General features: G+C 45.1%; 1 protein-coding gene across 1 annotated transcript; it reads left to right on the top strand.

Annotated features, from left to right (window-relative positions):
- The first annotated feature begins 1,104 nt into the window (after nt 1-1,104).
- Nucleotides 1,105-15,519, top strand: VCPIP1 (valosin containing protein interacting protein 1). Its single transcript, XM_044292819.1, has 3 exons — nt 1,105-3,885; nt 12,515-12,601; nt 12,816-15,519. The coding sequence occupies exons 1-3, from the start codon at nt 1,242-1,244 to the stop codon at nt 13,649-13,651; spliced, it is 3,567 nt and encodes a 1,188-aa protein (XP_044148754.1). The 5' UTR covers nt 1,105-1,241; the 3' UTR covers nt 13,652-15,519.
- Nucleotides 15,520-16,349: the final 830 nt, after the last annotated feature.

Here is a 16,349-nt window from a genome sequence, read left to right on the forward strand (position 1 = left end):
ATCCCCCATAACAGTGTCCGTCATCCACAGATCCCCTCCATAACAGTGTCTGTCATCCACAGATCCCCCCATAACAGTGTCCGTCATCCACAGATCCCCCCATAAGTGTCCGTCATCCACAGGTCCCCCCATAACAGTGTCCGTCATCCACAGGTCCCCCCATAACAGTGTCCGTCATCCACAGATCCCCCCCATAACAGTGTCTGTCATCCACAGATCCCCCCATAACAGTGTCCTTCACAGATCCCCATTAATAGTGCCACCCACAGACCACCATTAGTTCCAAACCCACCAAAAGCACACCTTTTGGTTAAAAATAATTTTTTCTTATTTTTCTCCCCAAAAACCTAGGTGCGTCTTATGGGCCGGTGCGTCTTATAGGGCAAAAAATACGGTAATTACTGCAATCCGCATTATTGCCGGTCACGGCAATTAGTCGCAGGTCTATGCTGTTTTGAAACAGCAGGGACCTGCCGTCCATTAGGCCCGCTGCACGTGCGAGCCGGCGCCATGTTTGCCTATCACTCCAGTAGCGAAAGGGTTAAAGGGGTTGGCCCATCTTACACATTGGTGGCATATCGGACCCACACCTATCTCTAGAACAGGGAATGCTCTCTGTTCACTTCTATGGAAGTTCTGAAAAGGGCCAAGCCCTTGGTGGCTGCAGGCAGTTTTATCACGTGAAGGGAATATGGAGGAGATGTAATAATGTACTCGGGATTGTAGTTCTAGGCAATTAACGTCTAGTAACGAGGTGCCAGACAGTGTGAGGGCCACACCAGACAGCCAGCACCTGTACATGACACAGCCTAACCAAGCAAAAAAAAAAAACAAAAAAAAAAACCTAACAGGAAGTCCCGGCTCCTCCCCCAGCTGTCACCCAGCTCCTCCATAACCTATGAGAATCAGCACATTGCCTACACATCCACAGGCAGCGACTTGTCGCCACTTCCGGGTGTCCTTCGCAATGCATCCTGGACGTTGTATTTTCCCGGCTCTGCAGTACCTTAGCGTAAAGCGGTTCTTAAAACTACAACTACAGTGAGTCTTAGGCTGCAGAATGGGCGTGGTTTAGGGAAAAGGGGGCCGTTACGCCTGTCAACGGCCTCGGAAACAGAAAGGGGCGGAGCAGCAGCTGGCGGAGAGCGGGGGTTGTGCTTCCGCATTGGAGACCGTTGCTGTTGCTGCTGGTGGCCGGGCGCGGGAGGATGAGCAAGCGGTGAGCGCAGCAGTGTGCAGACATGGCTCAGCAGCCTCCTCAGTCCCCGGCACAGGCGCAGCAGAGGAGGAGGGACCGCCGCATCTTTTCAGGGACCTGTCCGGACCCTAAGTGCAGGGCCCGGCTCTTCTTCCCGGCTCAGGGGTCTGCCAGTATCGAGTGCACCGACTGCGGCCAGAGACATGAGCAGAGACAGCTGCTGGAGGTGGAGGAAATCACCGAGCCGGACGTGGTGCTCCACAACCTGCTGAGGAACGCCCTGCTGGGGGTGGCTGGGACCCCCAGGAGGAACACGGACATGGTGAAAGTCATGGGGCTCTCCAACTATCACTGCAAGCTGCTGTCCCCCATCCTGGCCCGGTATGGCATGGACAAGCAGACTGGCAAGGCCAAGCTGCTGAGGGACATGAACCAGGGGGACGTGTTTGACTGCTCGCTGCTGGGGGACAGGGCCTTCCTGATTGAGTCCGAGCACGTAGACACGGTGGGCTATGGGAAGGACCGCTCGGGTAGCCTGCTGTACCTTCACGACACCTTGGAGGACATCAAGAAGGCCAACAGCAACCAAGAGTGCTTCATACCTGTGCACGTTGATGGGGATGGGCACTGCTTGGTGCACGCCGTGTCTCGGGCGCTGGTGGGTAGAGAGCTTTTTTGGCACGCTTTACGGGAGAACCTAAAAAAGCATCTGAAAGAAAACCTGGACAGATACAAAGCCCTCTTCCATGACTTCATCGATGTGGCGGAGTGGGAAGACATCATCAATGAGTGCGATCCGTGGTTTGTCCCGCCGGAAGGCGTTCCTCTAGGTCTGCGTAATATTCACATATTCGGACTTGCCAATGTTCTTCATCGGCCCATTATATTGCTGGATTCCTTAAGCGGCATGAGAAGTTCGGGGGATTATTCGGCTACTTTCCTTCCCGGATTGATACCTGTGGAAAACTGTAAAGGTAAAGATGGACAGCTCAATAAACCAATCTGCATTGCCTGGAGCAGCTCAGGACGCAATCATTACATCCCTTTGGTTGGTATCAAAGGTGGTCCCTTGCCAAAATTACCCTTGAAATTACTTCCCAAAGCATGGGGGGTGCCACAAGATTTGATCCGAAAGTACGTCAAGTTGGAGGAGGACGGTAGTTGCGTTATTGGAGGAGACCGGAGTCTACAAGACAAGTATCTTCTACGACTGGTGGCTGCTATGGAAGAGGTGTTCATGGACAAGCATGGCATCCACCCCAGTTTGGTCGCTGACGTGCACCAGTACTTTTACAGACGGACTGGAGTCATTGGCATTCAGCCTGAAGAAGTTACTGCTGCCGCTAAGAAGGCAGTGCTGGAAAATCGCCTTTACAAATGCCTTATATGTGGGGCTTTGTCAGAACTTCTGGTTCCTCCAGAGTGGTTGGCCCCCGGTGGCAAGCTCTATAACCTGGCAAAGTCAACACACGGTCAGTTGAAGCCAGATAAGAATTACAGCTTTCCCCTCAATAACATTGTCTGTTCATATGACGCAGTAAGCGATATTTTAGTACCTGACTTTACGTTGAGCAATTTGACCAGTTGTAATTGGTGTCGGGGGAACAACGTCCGCAGAGTGAGGAGCGATTCATCCATTGTGTATCTGGATGGAGACAGAACTAACACTAGGTCTTACGGGGGCAAATGTGGTTGTGGCTTTAAACATTACTGGGATGGTAAGGAATATGACAACTTACCTGAAGCCTTCCCTATAACACTAGAGTGGGGCGGAAGAGTAGTGAGGGAAACGGTCTACTGGTTCCAGTATGAAAGTGACACCAGTCTGAATAGTAATGTCTATGATGTTGCCATGAAACTAGTCACTAAGCACTTCCCAGGGGAGTTTGGCAGTGAAATTCTTGTACAGAAGGTCGTCAACACAATATTACATCAGACAGCCAAAAAGAATCCTGATGACTACACCCCGGTATCCATAGATGGAGCTCACGTCCAACGAGTGGAAGATATTAAACCAGAACAGGACTCAGACTCTCATTTACCAACAAAAATCATTCTGACTGGCCAAAAGGCCAAAACGTTGCACAAGGAAGAGTTAAACATGAGCAAAACCGAAAGGAAGATTCAGCAAAACATCACAGAACAAGCGTCCGTAATGCAGAAACGCAAATCCGACAAGATTAAACAGGAAGAGAAAGGGAACGTGAGATCTTCCTCTCCTGGCACGGTCAGAGATGGTCCTTCATCAGGGCCTTCAACACCCACAAAAACGCCTTACTCCCCGACATCCTCCAAAGAAAAGAAAATCCGCATAACCACCAATGATGGCCGCCAGGCAATGCTTACCTTAAAGTTCTCCACGACGTTCTCTGAGCTGCAGGACGGAATAGCTAAAGAGTTGGATATTCCTCCTTACTTACAGAGTATTCGCTATGGATTTCCTCCTAAAGAGCTGCTACCACCCAAGGATGGTATGGAGAATGAACCTGTACCCTTACAACATGGAGACCGAGTGACGGTAGAAATTTTAAAGGCCAAAGAAAAACCTGTACAGCACACGTCTGCTCACTCGGCCCATGCAGTCACAGAGGAGGATTCTGCTGTGTCTGTGAAGTCGGTTTCCAAGGAGCTTCAAGACCAGATTGATAAGGAGATGTACTCCCTGTGTTTGCTGGCCACCCTCATGGGTAAGGAAACGCACAATCTACACACTTTACATGATTTAAAGGGAACCTGTCACCGGGATTTTGTGTACAGAGCTGAGGACATGGGTTGCTAGATGTCCACTAGCACATCCGCAATACCCAGTCCCCATAGCTCTGTGTGCTTTTATTGTGTAAAAAAAAAGAGAAGATTTAATACATATGCAAATTAACCTGAGATGAGTCCTGTCCCTGACTCATCTCACATACAGGACTCATCTCAGGTTAATTTGCATATGTATCAAATCGTTTTTTTTACACAATAAAAGCACACAGAGCTATGGGGACTGGGTATTGCGGATGTGCTAGCGGCCATCTAGCAACCCATGTCCTCGGCTCTATACACAAAATCCCGGTGACAGGTTCCCTTTAGATGAAACATGGATGGCATCTGTATTGTGTGACCCATAGACTATAATGTGAGTGAGGGATCTGTGATGTCACCATGGGTCCGTGGGATACCTCTGATGTGTGACTACACACATGAAAGTCAGTGGGTACGTGTGCCATCTGAGAATGGACCCCATACGTCCGTGATTCACAGATGCGTGAAGAGGCCTTTCTTGTACTTGGGCACCCGTCTTCTCACCCAGCCCCCCCCCCCCCCCCCCATCTTCCTTATTTTCTCTGGCTTCAGATCAGAGCCCCTTCGCCAGTCACATTTTTGGTTCCTGGATAAGTGGATGAGTTTGCTTCTTGGCTCTTGCATTATATTAGGAAGGTACATTTCCTCTTAAGTGCCTTGATGTAGAATGCAGGAGCTGCTCCGTGCTTGCGGCAGACATTGTGCCCACTGGATGTTGCCGTCAGTACTCGTTACTGGTTCTATATTACTTAAGAACAGAAGTCTGTATAGGATGTCTCCAATGAAGAGTTATTTGCCGGCTTTCACAAATGCATGCTCTTTGTATAATGAAAAAGAATTCCCATATACTTTCTGTATTCGTTTTAAAATCTCTGCTGTCATTCAATAGAAATTTTCCATGTTTACTTCCAGTAGATACAAATCTGTCCTGGTCATGCGATGGACCCACAGGTACAAGACTGGGTGCAGTTTGGCTCTCTATACTCAGCCTTTGAGTCCACCGTTGGATGTTTGAACTCAAGATGCATATGAGGTCACGCCCCTTCCATGCAACACTTCAACCCTTTCCGTTAAACCCCGCACCCCTTTTCAAGCCGATTAGAAAAAAGTGCAGGAATCCTAGTTGCGATACAGAGGGGTCATTTCAATTTGCCCCACTTTTTACACAAGTTGTAGATGCAGACACCTTAGTGAATGTGGACCTGTGTGTCCATCTCGTGACCAGGACATATTTCTATCCCCAGGGAGCAAACAGCGAGTGTAAATATTAAATGACAGCAAGCAGAGATCAGCAGGGACCTGTGAAGTGATATAAACAGGTAACAGATTGTGACTTCCTTACTGTTTTCTGTGTATCTGATACTGAAAAAAACAAAGCTTGATGATATATGCTAATGGCTTGCAAGTGCCCAGGGGCGTTCCCCTATTGATGCCAGTGCCCATGCCCTCCAAAAACTGCTGCTGATCCCTTCTCCCATGTTTCACTGTCCTTAGGTGATGTAAGGATGCTGGGCTGTCATAAAGTGAGGCATGGGAGACGGGAACAACCGCAGAGGGCATGGGCACTTACATCAATGGGGAACGCCCCTGGGCACTTGCAAGTCATTAGCATATATCATCCAAACAGTAAGAAAGGTGCGATCTGTTACCTGTTTATATAACCTACAGGGCAGTGATGATGTATGTGTAATGGAGGTGAAAAACTCCCTAATAGTTCATGTCATGCAGAGCCTTTCAATAAAAAAAACGTAGTGACAGGACAATGGTCTAATTAAAGGGGTTATCCCATCTTAGACAATGGGGGCATATTGCCCATTGTCTGATAGGTGCGGGACCCACCTACTCTCACCTACAAGGAGAACGAAGTGGAGAAACTTGAGGAGGGCACACTGTGCATGCGCAGCTGCCCTCCATTCATTTCTATGGAGCTGCTGAAAATAGCCGAGCGCTGGCTTGGCTATTTCCGTCGGCCCCATAGAAATGAATGGGAGCGGTGGCCACTCATGCGCGGTGCGCTCCCATTCACTTCAATGGGAGAGGCGGGGAGCTGCGCCTGGTGGTGGACGGATCCCAGGAAACCCGGGGTCCTCCAGCCACATCTCTCCCCGGCTCCGTTCTCTTTGTAAGGTGCGGGTCCCAGAGGTGGGACCCGCACCTATCAGACAATGGGGGCATATCCTAGCGATATGCCCCCTTTGTCTAAGATGGGATAACCCCTTTAATAGACTGTTTTCCTTTACAAAAACTCATCAGACCCCCTGCCATCAGTCCCTAACACCCTTCGTTCCGCCCTGTGCGATCAGCCCAAGTGCATCAGTTCCCCCCAGTGCCATCATCTCAGTTCCCCCCAGTGCCATCATCTCAGTTCCCCCATGCCAGTGCCATCAGCTCTCCCCCCTTGTGTCATAGTCTCTGCTTGTGCTCTCCTGCCCCTCCTCCTGACACCCGGAGTGCACAGCGTCATTGGTTGCTATGAAGCTGTACACTCCGGGTGTCCGGCCATAGTCGCGACCCACCCCCTCGGTGTCACCAACTTACGTTTCCAGCAGGGGCGCCGCCAACACTCCATCATTCTGCGCTGCTCTGGGCCTGACGTCACACAGCGCGTCAGGTTACGGTGTGCGTACGTCAGGAGGTCAGTGCAGCGCGGGACCATGGTCGTGCTGTGGAGTGTCCGGAGGCGCCCTGCTGGAAAGCGGAGTATTCCGAGCGCAGTGGGAGACCACGGAGCGGGAGTAATAGCAAGCAAGCAAAAAAGTACTCGTTGCAGCCCTACATGGTGCGCTATTTTCCTGTCAAATATGATTGAATTTCCAACAGAAGCTCTTATCAGAACCTCCGATGGAAATGTGGCCTGTCTCAGTCTCTGTTCAAATGGCGGCATGTTTTTCATTTTTAGAGGGTATGACAAATCCATTATGATCTGTCATGACTAATACATTTTTTTTCCTCCATCAAATTATAAAGGATCAGGCAGATTTCATTTTTTTTTTTTGCTGGGTACAATACTGCAGCATGATAATGTAAGTGTGAACAGAGCCTATGGCTACTTTCACATATGCGCCACAGCAATCTAGCAGGCTGTTCTGGTAGAGACGGGCTTGCCGGAGTTCTCTGGATTTGGCATAGCTGGATAGTGCCACACTTGCCCGTCAGAGCTCATTGAGTATAATGGGGATCGGCAGGGATCCAGTCAATCTCACGCACAATGCTGCAGCAGCAGTAACATATGCTAAAATAATTTTTTTGCATGAAAATATGACTGTTTAACCCCTTAGTGACCACCCATACGTGTTTTTACGGCGGTCACTAAGGGGCCTTAGGCTGGGCTGCCGCGTTTTTACGGCGGCCCGGTCTAAGCGCTGCACGGCTCCCCCGTGCAGCGGGGAGCACGGACCCGGCTCTCACATGAGAGCCGGGACCCTGCTCTAACAGCCCGGACCGGCAGGAGTGCCGATCCGGGCTGTTTAACCCTTTACATGCCGGGCGCAATGGCGCCCGCTGCATGTAAAGTGGTGACAGAGGGAGCGGACTCCCTCTGTCTCCCATCAGCACCCCGAAAATAAGATCGCGGGGTGCTGATGTGTTCGGAAGCTTACCTCACTTCCGATCAGGGCCCCGAGCCTGTCTTCAGTTATTTCCAGCAGGCCGTGCCTCTCTGGCGCCACCTGCTGGTCAAGTTTTGAATAGCATCCCTATTGAAATGCTATTGAAATGTAATGCCTTATAGAGATAATGCATTACATTTTAAAAGCAATCAAAATACTGTATATTATAGTCCCCTTGTGGGACTTTTAAGTAGTAAAAAAATAAATAAATAAATACACATTTATTAAATAAAAAAAATTCCATAAAATAAAAAAATATGCTTTTTTTTCATTGAAAATACGCTTTTCAATGAAAAAAATTGCAAAAAGAAAATATCCCCCATATGTTTGGTATTGCCGCGTCCGTAACGACCCGGACTACATAAATATTACATAAATTATCCCCTATGGTGAACGCCGTAAAAAATAAAAATAAAAAAAAGAAAGAATTTCTAATTTATTCTTAGTTTCCACCGAAAAAAAACGTAATAACAAGCGATCAAAAAGCGCCATTTACTCCAAAATGATACCAATGAAAAATACAAGTTGTCCCTCAAAAATCAAGCCCTCACACAACTCCATAGAAAAAGAAAAAAAAAAGTTAGGGGTCTTGTGAAGTGGCAATGCAAAATCATTTTTTTGGTTAATAAAAGGGGTTTTATTGGAAAAAAAAGTAGTAAAACGTTAAAAAAATTATAAGTATTTAGTATCACTGTAATCGTACTGACCCAGAGAATAAAGATATTATGTTATTTGTACCGAAAAATGAACGCCGTAAAATTTATAATGTAAAAACGCAGTGGCAGTATTGCTATTTTCCCCCATCTCCCTCCCAGAAAGAGTTAATAAAAGTTAATCAGAAAGTTATGTGTACCCAAAAATGGTTCCATTAAAAACTACAACTTGTCCCGTAAAAAACAAGCCCTCATAAAGCTATATATACGAAAAAAATAAAAAAGTTATAGCTCTTGGAACGCGACGATGAAAAAAGGAAGAAAAACGCTTGGTCATAAAGGCCCAAACAGGCTTGGTCACTAAGGGGTTAAGGTTAGCCAGAAATGTTCTTGTAATGGAGCAGGTCATTGAAAGAATGTCTGTTGTTTTATGGTTGTAATCACATGACACAGGAGAGAACTATGGGGGTCAATTATGAAGCTGGCCCAGGCATGCGCAGAGGCACAGACATGTTCAGTGCGCATGCGCCGGTTAATGCCTTGGCTCACCAGCAGAGGACGGTGAGCTGTGGTGTTTACCGGCACATGTCTGTGCCTCTGTCTGTAGTGGAGAGGGGTTAGGCGTGCAGATCACAGAGGGGCCTGGGCACTTGCAGCCATAACACCGTCCCACCGCACTTGCGAGACCTAATTTGCATAAGTTTATAACCTCATTTTTGCAGCCTGTCTACTTGGGTACTGTTTTATTCATGGGTGTGTGCGCAATAATGTTATATGAGCAGTATAAAACATAAAAACCTGGTGACAGACTCCCTTTAATAAAAGGTGGAGAACCCCTTTAAGTATGACTTCTTTTGTTTCTTGTCTAAGGAAAGTACATGTAGTCTGCGTATTTGAAATGTTGCATAAAACTGAAATGTCACCGGTTGCACGTGTGATATTTCACTCTATGCAGAAGGGTTTCTAATATCTATGGACCCTTGGCTTCATTCTCACATTAGAACTGTATGTGGCATATGGGTTTTGCTGTAGACGTCCCCGGTGGTTGTTCAGAACTTGTGCAGTCTCTTATCTGCTCTGACTTCTAAGACCAGATGTTAAACTGCGATTATTTCTTGTTGACTCACTTTGGCGCTCTGTGTCACCTCTGTGCCCGTCTTTTGCAGAGTAATTTTACTTACGTTACAAAATTGAAAACTGTAGTTTGCCAATTTATGCTGCGAGTCTCCCCTTTACAATGTGAACAATGAAATCCACAGCCATTTCAGCAGCAAAAAGCCAATGTAATTCATGCAGATTTGCAACAATTTGCTGTATTTCATGTTGCTGCAGGTTCAGCCCGGTAGAGGTGTCCTCTGCCAGGTGGAGCTCGTGTCTGCCTGTCCAGTGGTTTTGCAGTTGATAGTGGCCACGTCAACAAAGAGATTTTAGAGGGAGGGGCTCCCTATTTCATGCCCCATCCTCCCCTGGAACATAATCATGGGTTGCTGATAATTCCTATGGCATCCAGGGGTCTTATACTTGCTGGCTCTGCCATGTACAGACCCTAAAAAAGTCTACTAGGTGGTACGTCACTTGTTGCAAGACCCATGTCGTCTAAAAGAATGTCAGAATTGCGTTGTTTTTTTTCCTGTTAATTCACTTTCAAAAATGGTTTTGATAAGAACAACTTGTCCCACAAAAATGAACCCTTTAGGGTCCATTCACACGTCCATAGAATGGGTCCGCATCCGTTCTGCAATTATGGACAGCACATAGTGGGTTGTCCACATCCGCATTTCCGGAGCGCACCGCTGATCTTCAAGTCCGGAAAAAAATAGTGTGTCCTATTCTTGTCCGCAATGCACTACGGACGTCTGAATGGAGCCTTAGGCCCCTTTCACACAAACGATACGGATTGTGTCAGGATGCGTTCAGTGAAACTCGCACAATTTTGCAAGCATCTTCAGTCTGTTTTGTATGTGATTGCGTTCAGTGGTTCAGTTTTTTCCGTGCGGGTGCAGTCAGTTTTGATGCGCATGAAAAAACCCGAAGGTTTTCAAACGGCATCTCCTGGCAACCATCAGTGAAAAACGCATTACATCCGGATGCAATTAGTTTTTTACTGAATTCCTTTTCATTTCTATAGGGCCAGGCCTATGTGAAAAACGCAGAATATAAAAGATGCTGCGATTTCTCACACAACACAGAACTGATGTGTGAAAAAAATGCTCATGTACACAGAATGAATGGGTCAGGATTCAGTGCGGGTGCTATGCTTTTACTTCACGCATTGCACCCGCACGGAAAACTCGCTCGTGTGAAAGGGGCCTTACACAGCTCAGCCAATGAAAAAAGAAGTTATGGCTTCTGGTATGTGCTGCCAATTATTATTATTATTATTTTTTTTTTATAAGTGTCTTTATTATGCAAAAATGGTCAAACAAAAAAAATTCTGTAAGTTTGGTATCATCGTAAGCATACTGATCTGCAGAATAAATTATTTATACCACATGGTGAACACTGGAATGGCTATATAAATAAATTGTACAATGCATCATATGGACCCCATATAGTGCTGCAAAGATGCAACTCATCCCACACAATGCAAGTCCCTATACAGCATACATATCTATGGCATACTAAAATGAAGAGTATGCCATAATATGGTATTGTTTTGGGGAAATAACATGTAATTACCAACCTCGACTCTTGCGCGAACGCACCAATTTTTACGATTTGGAAAGGGAGTTCTGTTATTTCCCATGTCCATTAAGAGTCCCCATAATGACTTTGCTTTTTGCATTTTAATCTGTCCCATAAGATCCATTACCTGCCGTCAGGGTTTCGGCGTTACTGCAGTAATTCATTTTCCCTTTCTCTGGCAGTGGCGCACTGAATATATCACAAGTGTCACAGGCAGAGAGGAGTCTGTATTTAAATCTGATTCTTCTTCCCGATGTCTACTTTGTCATTCCGTAATTCCCTGTTTACATAAAACTATTGGATAGGGTAGAGAACAGTTTCAGGTATTGCATTTTGTGGTCACGCAGTTTATGGTATCACAGATATATAGAAGTATGTTTATGTTTGGGGTATATCATAATGTATAATGCTCATAAAATGGGGTTCTCTAGGACTTACTGATGACCAATCCTTAGGATAGGTCATCAGTATCAGATCGTCGGTGGTCCGACTTCTGGCACCCTCACCAACCAGCTATTTTTACAAGCTGCTGTGACCAGAACCAGGCCGCAGAACTATACAGTACTTTACCGTTTAGTGGCCGTACTTAGTTACTGCAGCACTGCTTCCATTCACTGACTCGTGAAATCAGCTGATTGGGGGGGGGGGGGGGGTCCGTGGAATTGGTCATCCGCCATTTTGATATTATTGACCTATCCTCAGGACAGGTCACCAATTATGTAAGTCCTATAAAACCCTTTAAAGCTCATAATTATAATTTTTTTCTTCAATGGGAGTCTCACCTGAAACATCTGGCGTGAGTCCCGCACCTATCTCTAGAACAGGGCTTCCAAAGTAAACAAGCGCACCCCACAAGCATGGCCACTCTCCATTCACTTGTATAGGAGTTCAGAAAGTAGCCTATTTCCAGCAGTCCACTAGAACTGAATGGAGAATGCTACACATGCGTGGTGAGCTCATTCCTTTTGAGGACCCCATTCTAGAGATGCAAGTCTCACTCCTGGAACCCACACCTATCTGACATCTGATCATATCCTAGTGACATGCCACCAATGACGCATTGTCCAGCATTTTAAATATATGGCTCTTTTCTATCAAAAAAAGTTCCACACCTGTCAACATGATGTATGTGGTATTGCAGCACATACCCTTTGACTTCAATGGCACCGAGACACGAACTGGACTCGCGCGGTGCTGGTTTTGGAAGAAAGGAGTCATGTTTTTCTAATTCTGGACAAACCCCCTTTTAATGATCAGAAATCTAAGATAGTCTTTTCTTTTTCTTGTCATTGGGACGTGTTTACTAGATTTATCAGATGGACTCAGGCTGGATGATAAATCTGGTGCAGAGATAGACAATTTTATCTGACTTTATACCAACTATTGGTTGGTTTACTCTGCACTCTACCTATTGAGGTGGGTGCAGTGGTTTTTTCTAAATGTAGATCTGCCAAATTGTACCAGAAATCCACCAAATTTTGGCACAATTTACGACCATACCTAGATGTACTTACATTAGTAAATTTGAGTTTTTCTCTAAGAATGGTGGTACTGATCAACATTTGTGTGCTTTTGTCTTTCAGGAGAAGATGTTTGGTCCTATGCTAAAGGCCTGCCTCATCTGTTCCAGCAGGGTGGTGTCTTCTACAACATTATGAAGAAAAACATGGGTAAAGTGAGGCCTTAGTAAAAGGAATTTCAATCTCTTACTGTTTTTATTACATAGCTTACAAAAATAAGATGTGTGATTAAAACTATGGAAATATTTTTATTAAGTAAAAACATTTTTTGGCTTACCAATCTTTTTTTATTTTTTATTATGATATATATAGTGAGCATAAAGGTAAGAACTTTTTTTACATAATATTTTGTTTCTGTTTTTAGGTGTGGTTGATGGAAAACACTGCACATTTCCGTACCTACCTAACAAGACATTTGTTTACAATGCGGCTGAAGACCGGCTAGAACTGTGTGTGGATGCTGCTGGCCATTTTCCTATTGGTCCTGAGGTTGAAGACTTAGTTAAAGAGGCGCTGACTCAAGTGCGTTCAGAAGCATCTTCCAGAAGCAGAGACTCTAGTCCTTCACATGGGCTGATGAAACTAGGCAGTGGTGGAGTGGTGAAGAAGAAGTCTGAGCAACATCACAATGTAACAGTCTTTCAAGGCAAAGGACACTCTCTAGGAACAGCTTCCACAAGTCCAGAACATAACCAGAGAACCAGAGCTGCAACCAAGACAAGCTCAACTGCCAATAGCACTGCAACCTATTCTGAATCCTCATCATTTCTGTCTACATCGAAGGATAGTGAGCTTATTAGAGTAGCTCCCGGAGTAGTCACTATGAGAGATGGTCGCCAACTTGACCCCAATTTAATTGAAGCCCAACGGAAAAAATTGCAAGAAATGGTTTCCTCCATTCAGGCTTCGATGGATAAGCACTTACGGGATCAAAATGCAGAACCATTGTCAGGATCTGATACTCCGCCAAAGAAGGGAGAATGGCTTTCATCAAAGCCCATGGGCAGCCCTTCAAGGGCGAATGTAGACACAACTATGGCACCTGTAGCACCTGCCGGTAATGTTGAGAGCTCTATAGCAACATCATTATCCGTTAGACCTAAAGTCCGGTCTGCAGGTTCTACAGATGTTCCAGAAGAGATGGACAGTCAGGACACAGAAGAAATAGCCAACATAGCTGAGCCTATGGATCATTCATGATTAGTGAAAAGTTTCAATCTCGAGGAACATACATAAAAATATATATAAATATGTAATAAGATGGCTGGGCCACAGTTTGAAATAGTCCTTTAAATAATTCTTGTACATTCAGAAGTCTATTAAATTCTTTTTCGCTGCATGAAAATGTGTGTAATTTGGGGGAATAAAAAGCTTTCCATGGTTATTTTAGCTTTTGGATGATTTAAATAATCGGTCACTGATGGTCTGTGCATTTTTTTTCAACAATATTGCTGCCTTTAATGCTGATGGGAATGTCCACTGCTGACTATACGCACAGTCTGAATGTGATGGTGAGAGACTAGAAAGAAAAGAGGAGACTGCTGTTCTGTTGACTTGCCATCACTTCACTAGGAGCATCACTCAGGTATGAGGAATGACATCCATGCTTTCTGATGGTGCTTTGAGTTTGTACTGAAAAAAAAATCAAAATAAATGTTGCCTCCATATTAATCTACAGCCATTTGGACTAGAATTTGAGCCCTGAGCTTATCGGTCTGTGCTACATTGCCTCTGTAACACCAGATTCTGAAGACTTCCTTTTGTCTTACGTGTTTAGTAATTAGAGCTTTATTATACCTGCGCATAACTAGAGTTTTATGTGATAGAGTAAAAATAATCCTAATCACACCTTAAAAGCTTGAATCGTAATCCAGAGTGCCTCCATTTGCTCAAGAGGGCCTTTAAAAAAAAAAAAAAGTCAAAAGCTAGTGTTGAGCGAACGTGTGGCTTCAAGTTCGGCGTACAAGGTTCAGGTTATCTAACAAATTCTGTTATAATTTCCGCTACCACGGACCATAACGGAATTTTTAGATAACCCAAACCTTGTACGCCGAACTTGAAACCACACATTCGCTCAATACTATCAAAAGCGTTTAGCGAGGTCATGGGACATTACAATTGTAGTAAAGTTTTGTAAATGTATTTTTTTTTGTATTGTGCCAGGGAGTGTGTGGACAGGTTTCTGGCCCCTTAATTTGTGGTTGGTGGTTACTGTAGAGATGGAATAAAAATATAAATTGTGGGCACATGGGTCACTTATTGAAGTGCTGGATACTTACATAATTACAGCGGGTAGGTGGGACCTCACTGCACATTTTCTTTTAGTCCGGATGTAGCTCATAGTTGATGAAGCAGATTGGTCAAAACAAAAATATACTTCCAATTCTGATCCGTGGCTTGATTAGATGTGGCGTTCGAGTCGTAGCTTTAATAAGAGGTTCTAAAATTCCTACTTGTCAAAATACAGCATGGTTGACAAGCTACTTGTTCGCTTTGTTAAAGGGGCTATCCCACAAATATTGTTTATAGGTATGTCTAGCCCATAATTATAAGCATGTTTTGAATTCACACTTACCGTATGCTTGTATCCCTAGATATTTCAGGAGTAATGTTAGCATAGCGCCATCTGCTGTTTCATCAGCCCTTGTGTCCATCTCAGTAAATGCACTGAGGTGGACACACATGCTCAGTCTTTGCACTCTGTCAGGTGTTAGAGGGATTCCTGCTTCTGAAGCTGCTGCGTCTTCTCTCCTTCTCAGGGCAGATGTTGAGCAAGGACAATTACAGTAACAGTGTCTTGGTATCTGCTCTGAGAAGCAGAGAAGACATTGCAGCCTCAGAAGTAGCCCGATAGCCACACTACAGATCCCTCACACACCGAAATGTGCAGAGATCAAAACAGCAGGTGGTGCTATACTAACATTATCCCTAAAGATCTGGGGATATAAGCATTTTTTTTTTTTTTTTTTGTGTAAACACAGAAAATGTTAATAATTATGGCCTGGATTTAACTTTACATTATTTTTTGTATAATAACTCCTTTGAGTGAGATCAAATTCCCCCCCCCCCCCCCCCCCCCAAAAATGAAAAAACAAAACGGGTGCAAATGTTATTAAAAAAAAAGAAACCGTACTCCTCACTTCTTTCCCCTGGCGGTCCTCCCAGTTTTTGTTTACAGCCAGCATGTGACCCTTCAGCCAGTTTGTGGTCGCAGTGGCCATGTAATCGTGTACTGGCATCGCTGCTCGGCACTGTGCCATGACGCCAGCTGGAGGCAAAGAGCGGATCCAACAAGAAGGAGACATGCTAGTATTTCCTTTATATTTCTCCTTCCTGATGAATCCGCTGCTAGCTTTTGCTCTAAAGACGGCATAAAAACTGCCACAAGACTGCATGTATGATTCCATTATATTTATTTATCACTTAGCATGTTTCTATAGTTATTTGAGTAAAATTTCATGCAAAATTATGTTTATGTACTTTGAAGCAATTTTCTTAGGGGGATTTAGAGATGCACAGTGAAGTTCCAGTATGTAAAAAAAAATCTCCACAATTTGGCATTAGAATATATGATAGTGGAATTATTTTCTGCTCTCTGGCAAGATTTGTAGGGTTAGGCTAGTTTCACACTAGCGCTAAACTGTTCCGGCAGGCTGTTTTCCAGTAGAGGAACAGCTTGCCAGAGTTCATCTTTGATCTGGTATAGCTGGGTACTACCTGACCACGCCGGAGCTCTCGGCATTAGTGCCGGGATTGAGCCGGACAAAACACCACTAGCAGCAGTGTTTGTCCAGCCAAATCTCGGCACTAATGCCGGAAACAGGCCAGATCCCTGCCGGCACCATTATAGTCAATGGGGCCTGGCGGTGCTCCGGCAGTTTCCAGCTATGCCGGATGT

The sequence above is a fragment of the Bufo gargarizans genome, chromosome 5 (genome assembly GCF_014858855.1).
Source record: "Bufo gargarizans isolate SCDJY-AF-19 chromosome 5, ASM1485885v1, whole genome shotgun sequence".
Classification (NCBI taxonomy): domain Eukaryota; kingdom Metazoa; phylum Chordata; class Amphibia; order Anura; family Bufonidae; genus Bufo; species Bufo gargarizans.

Bases quoted from the DNA above. Each gene is read 5' to 3' on its own strand.
- VCPIP1 (XM_044292819.1), top strand. From the start codon at position 1,242: ATGGCTCAGCAGCCTCCTCAGTCCCCGGCACAGGCGCAGCAGAGGAGG. The intron at 3,886-12,514 runs GTAAGGAAACGC...TTTGTCTTTCAG, and splicing joins TTTGCTGGCCACCCTCATGG to GAGAAGATGTTTGGTCCTAT. The intron at 12,602-12,815 runs GTAAAGTGAGGC...TTCTGTTTTTAG, and splicing joins CATTATGAAGAAAAACATGG to GTGTGGTTGATGGAAAACAC.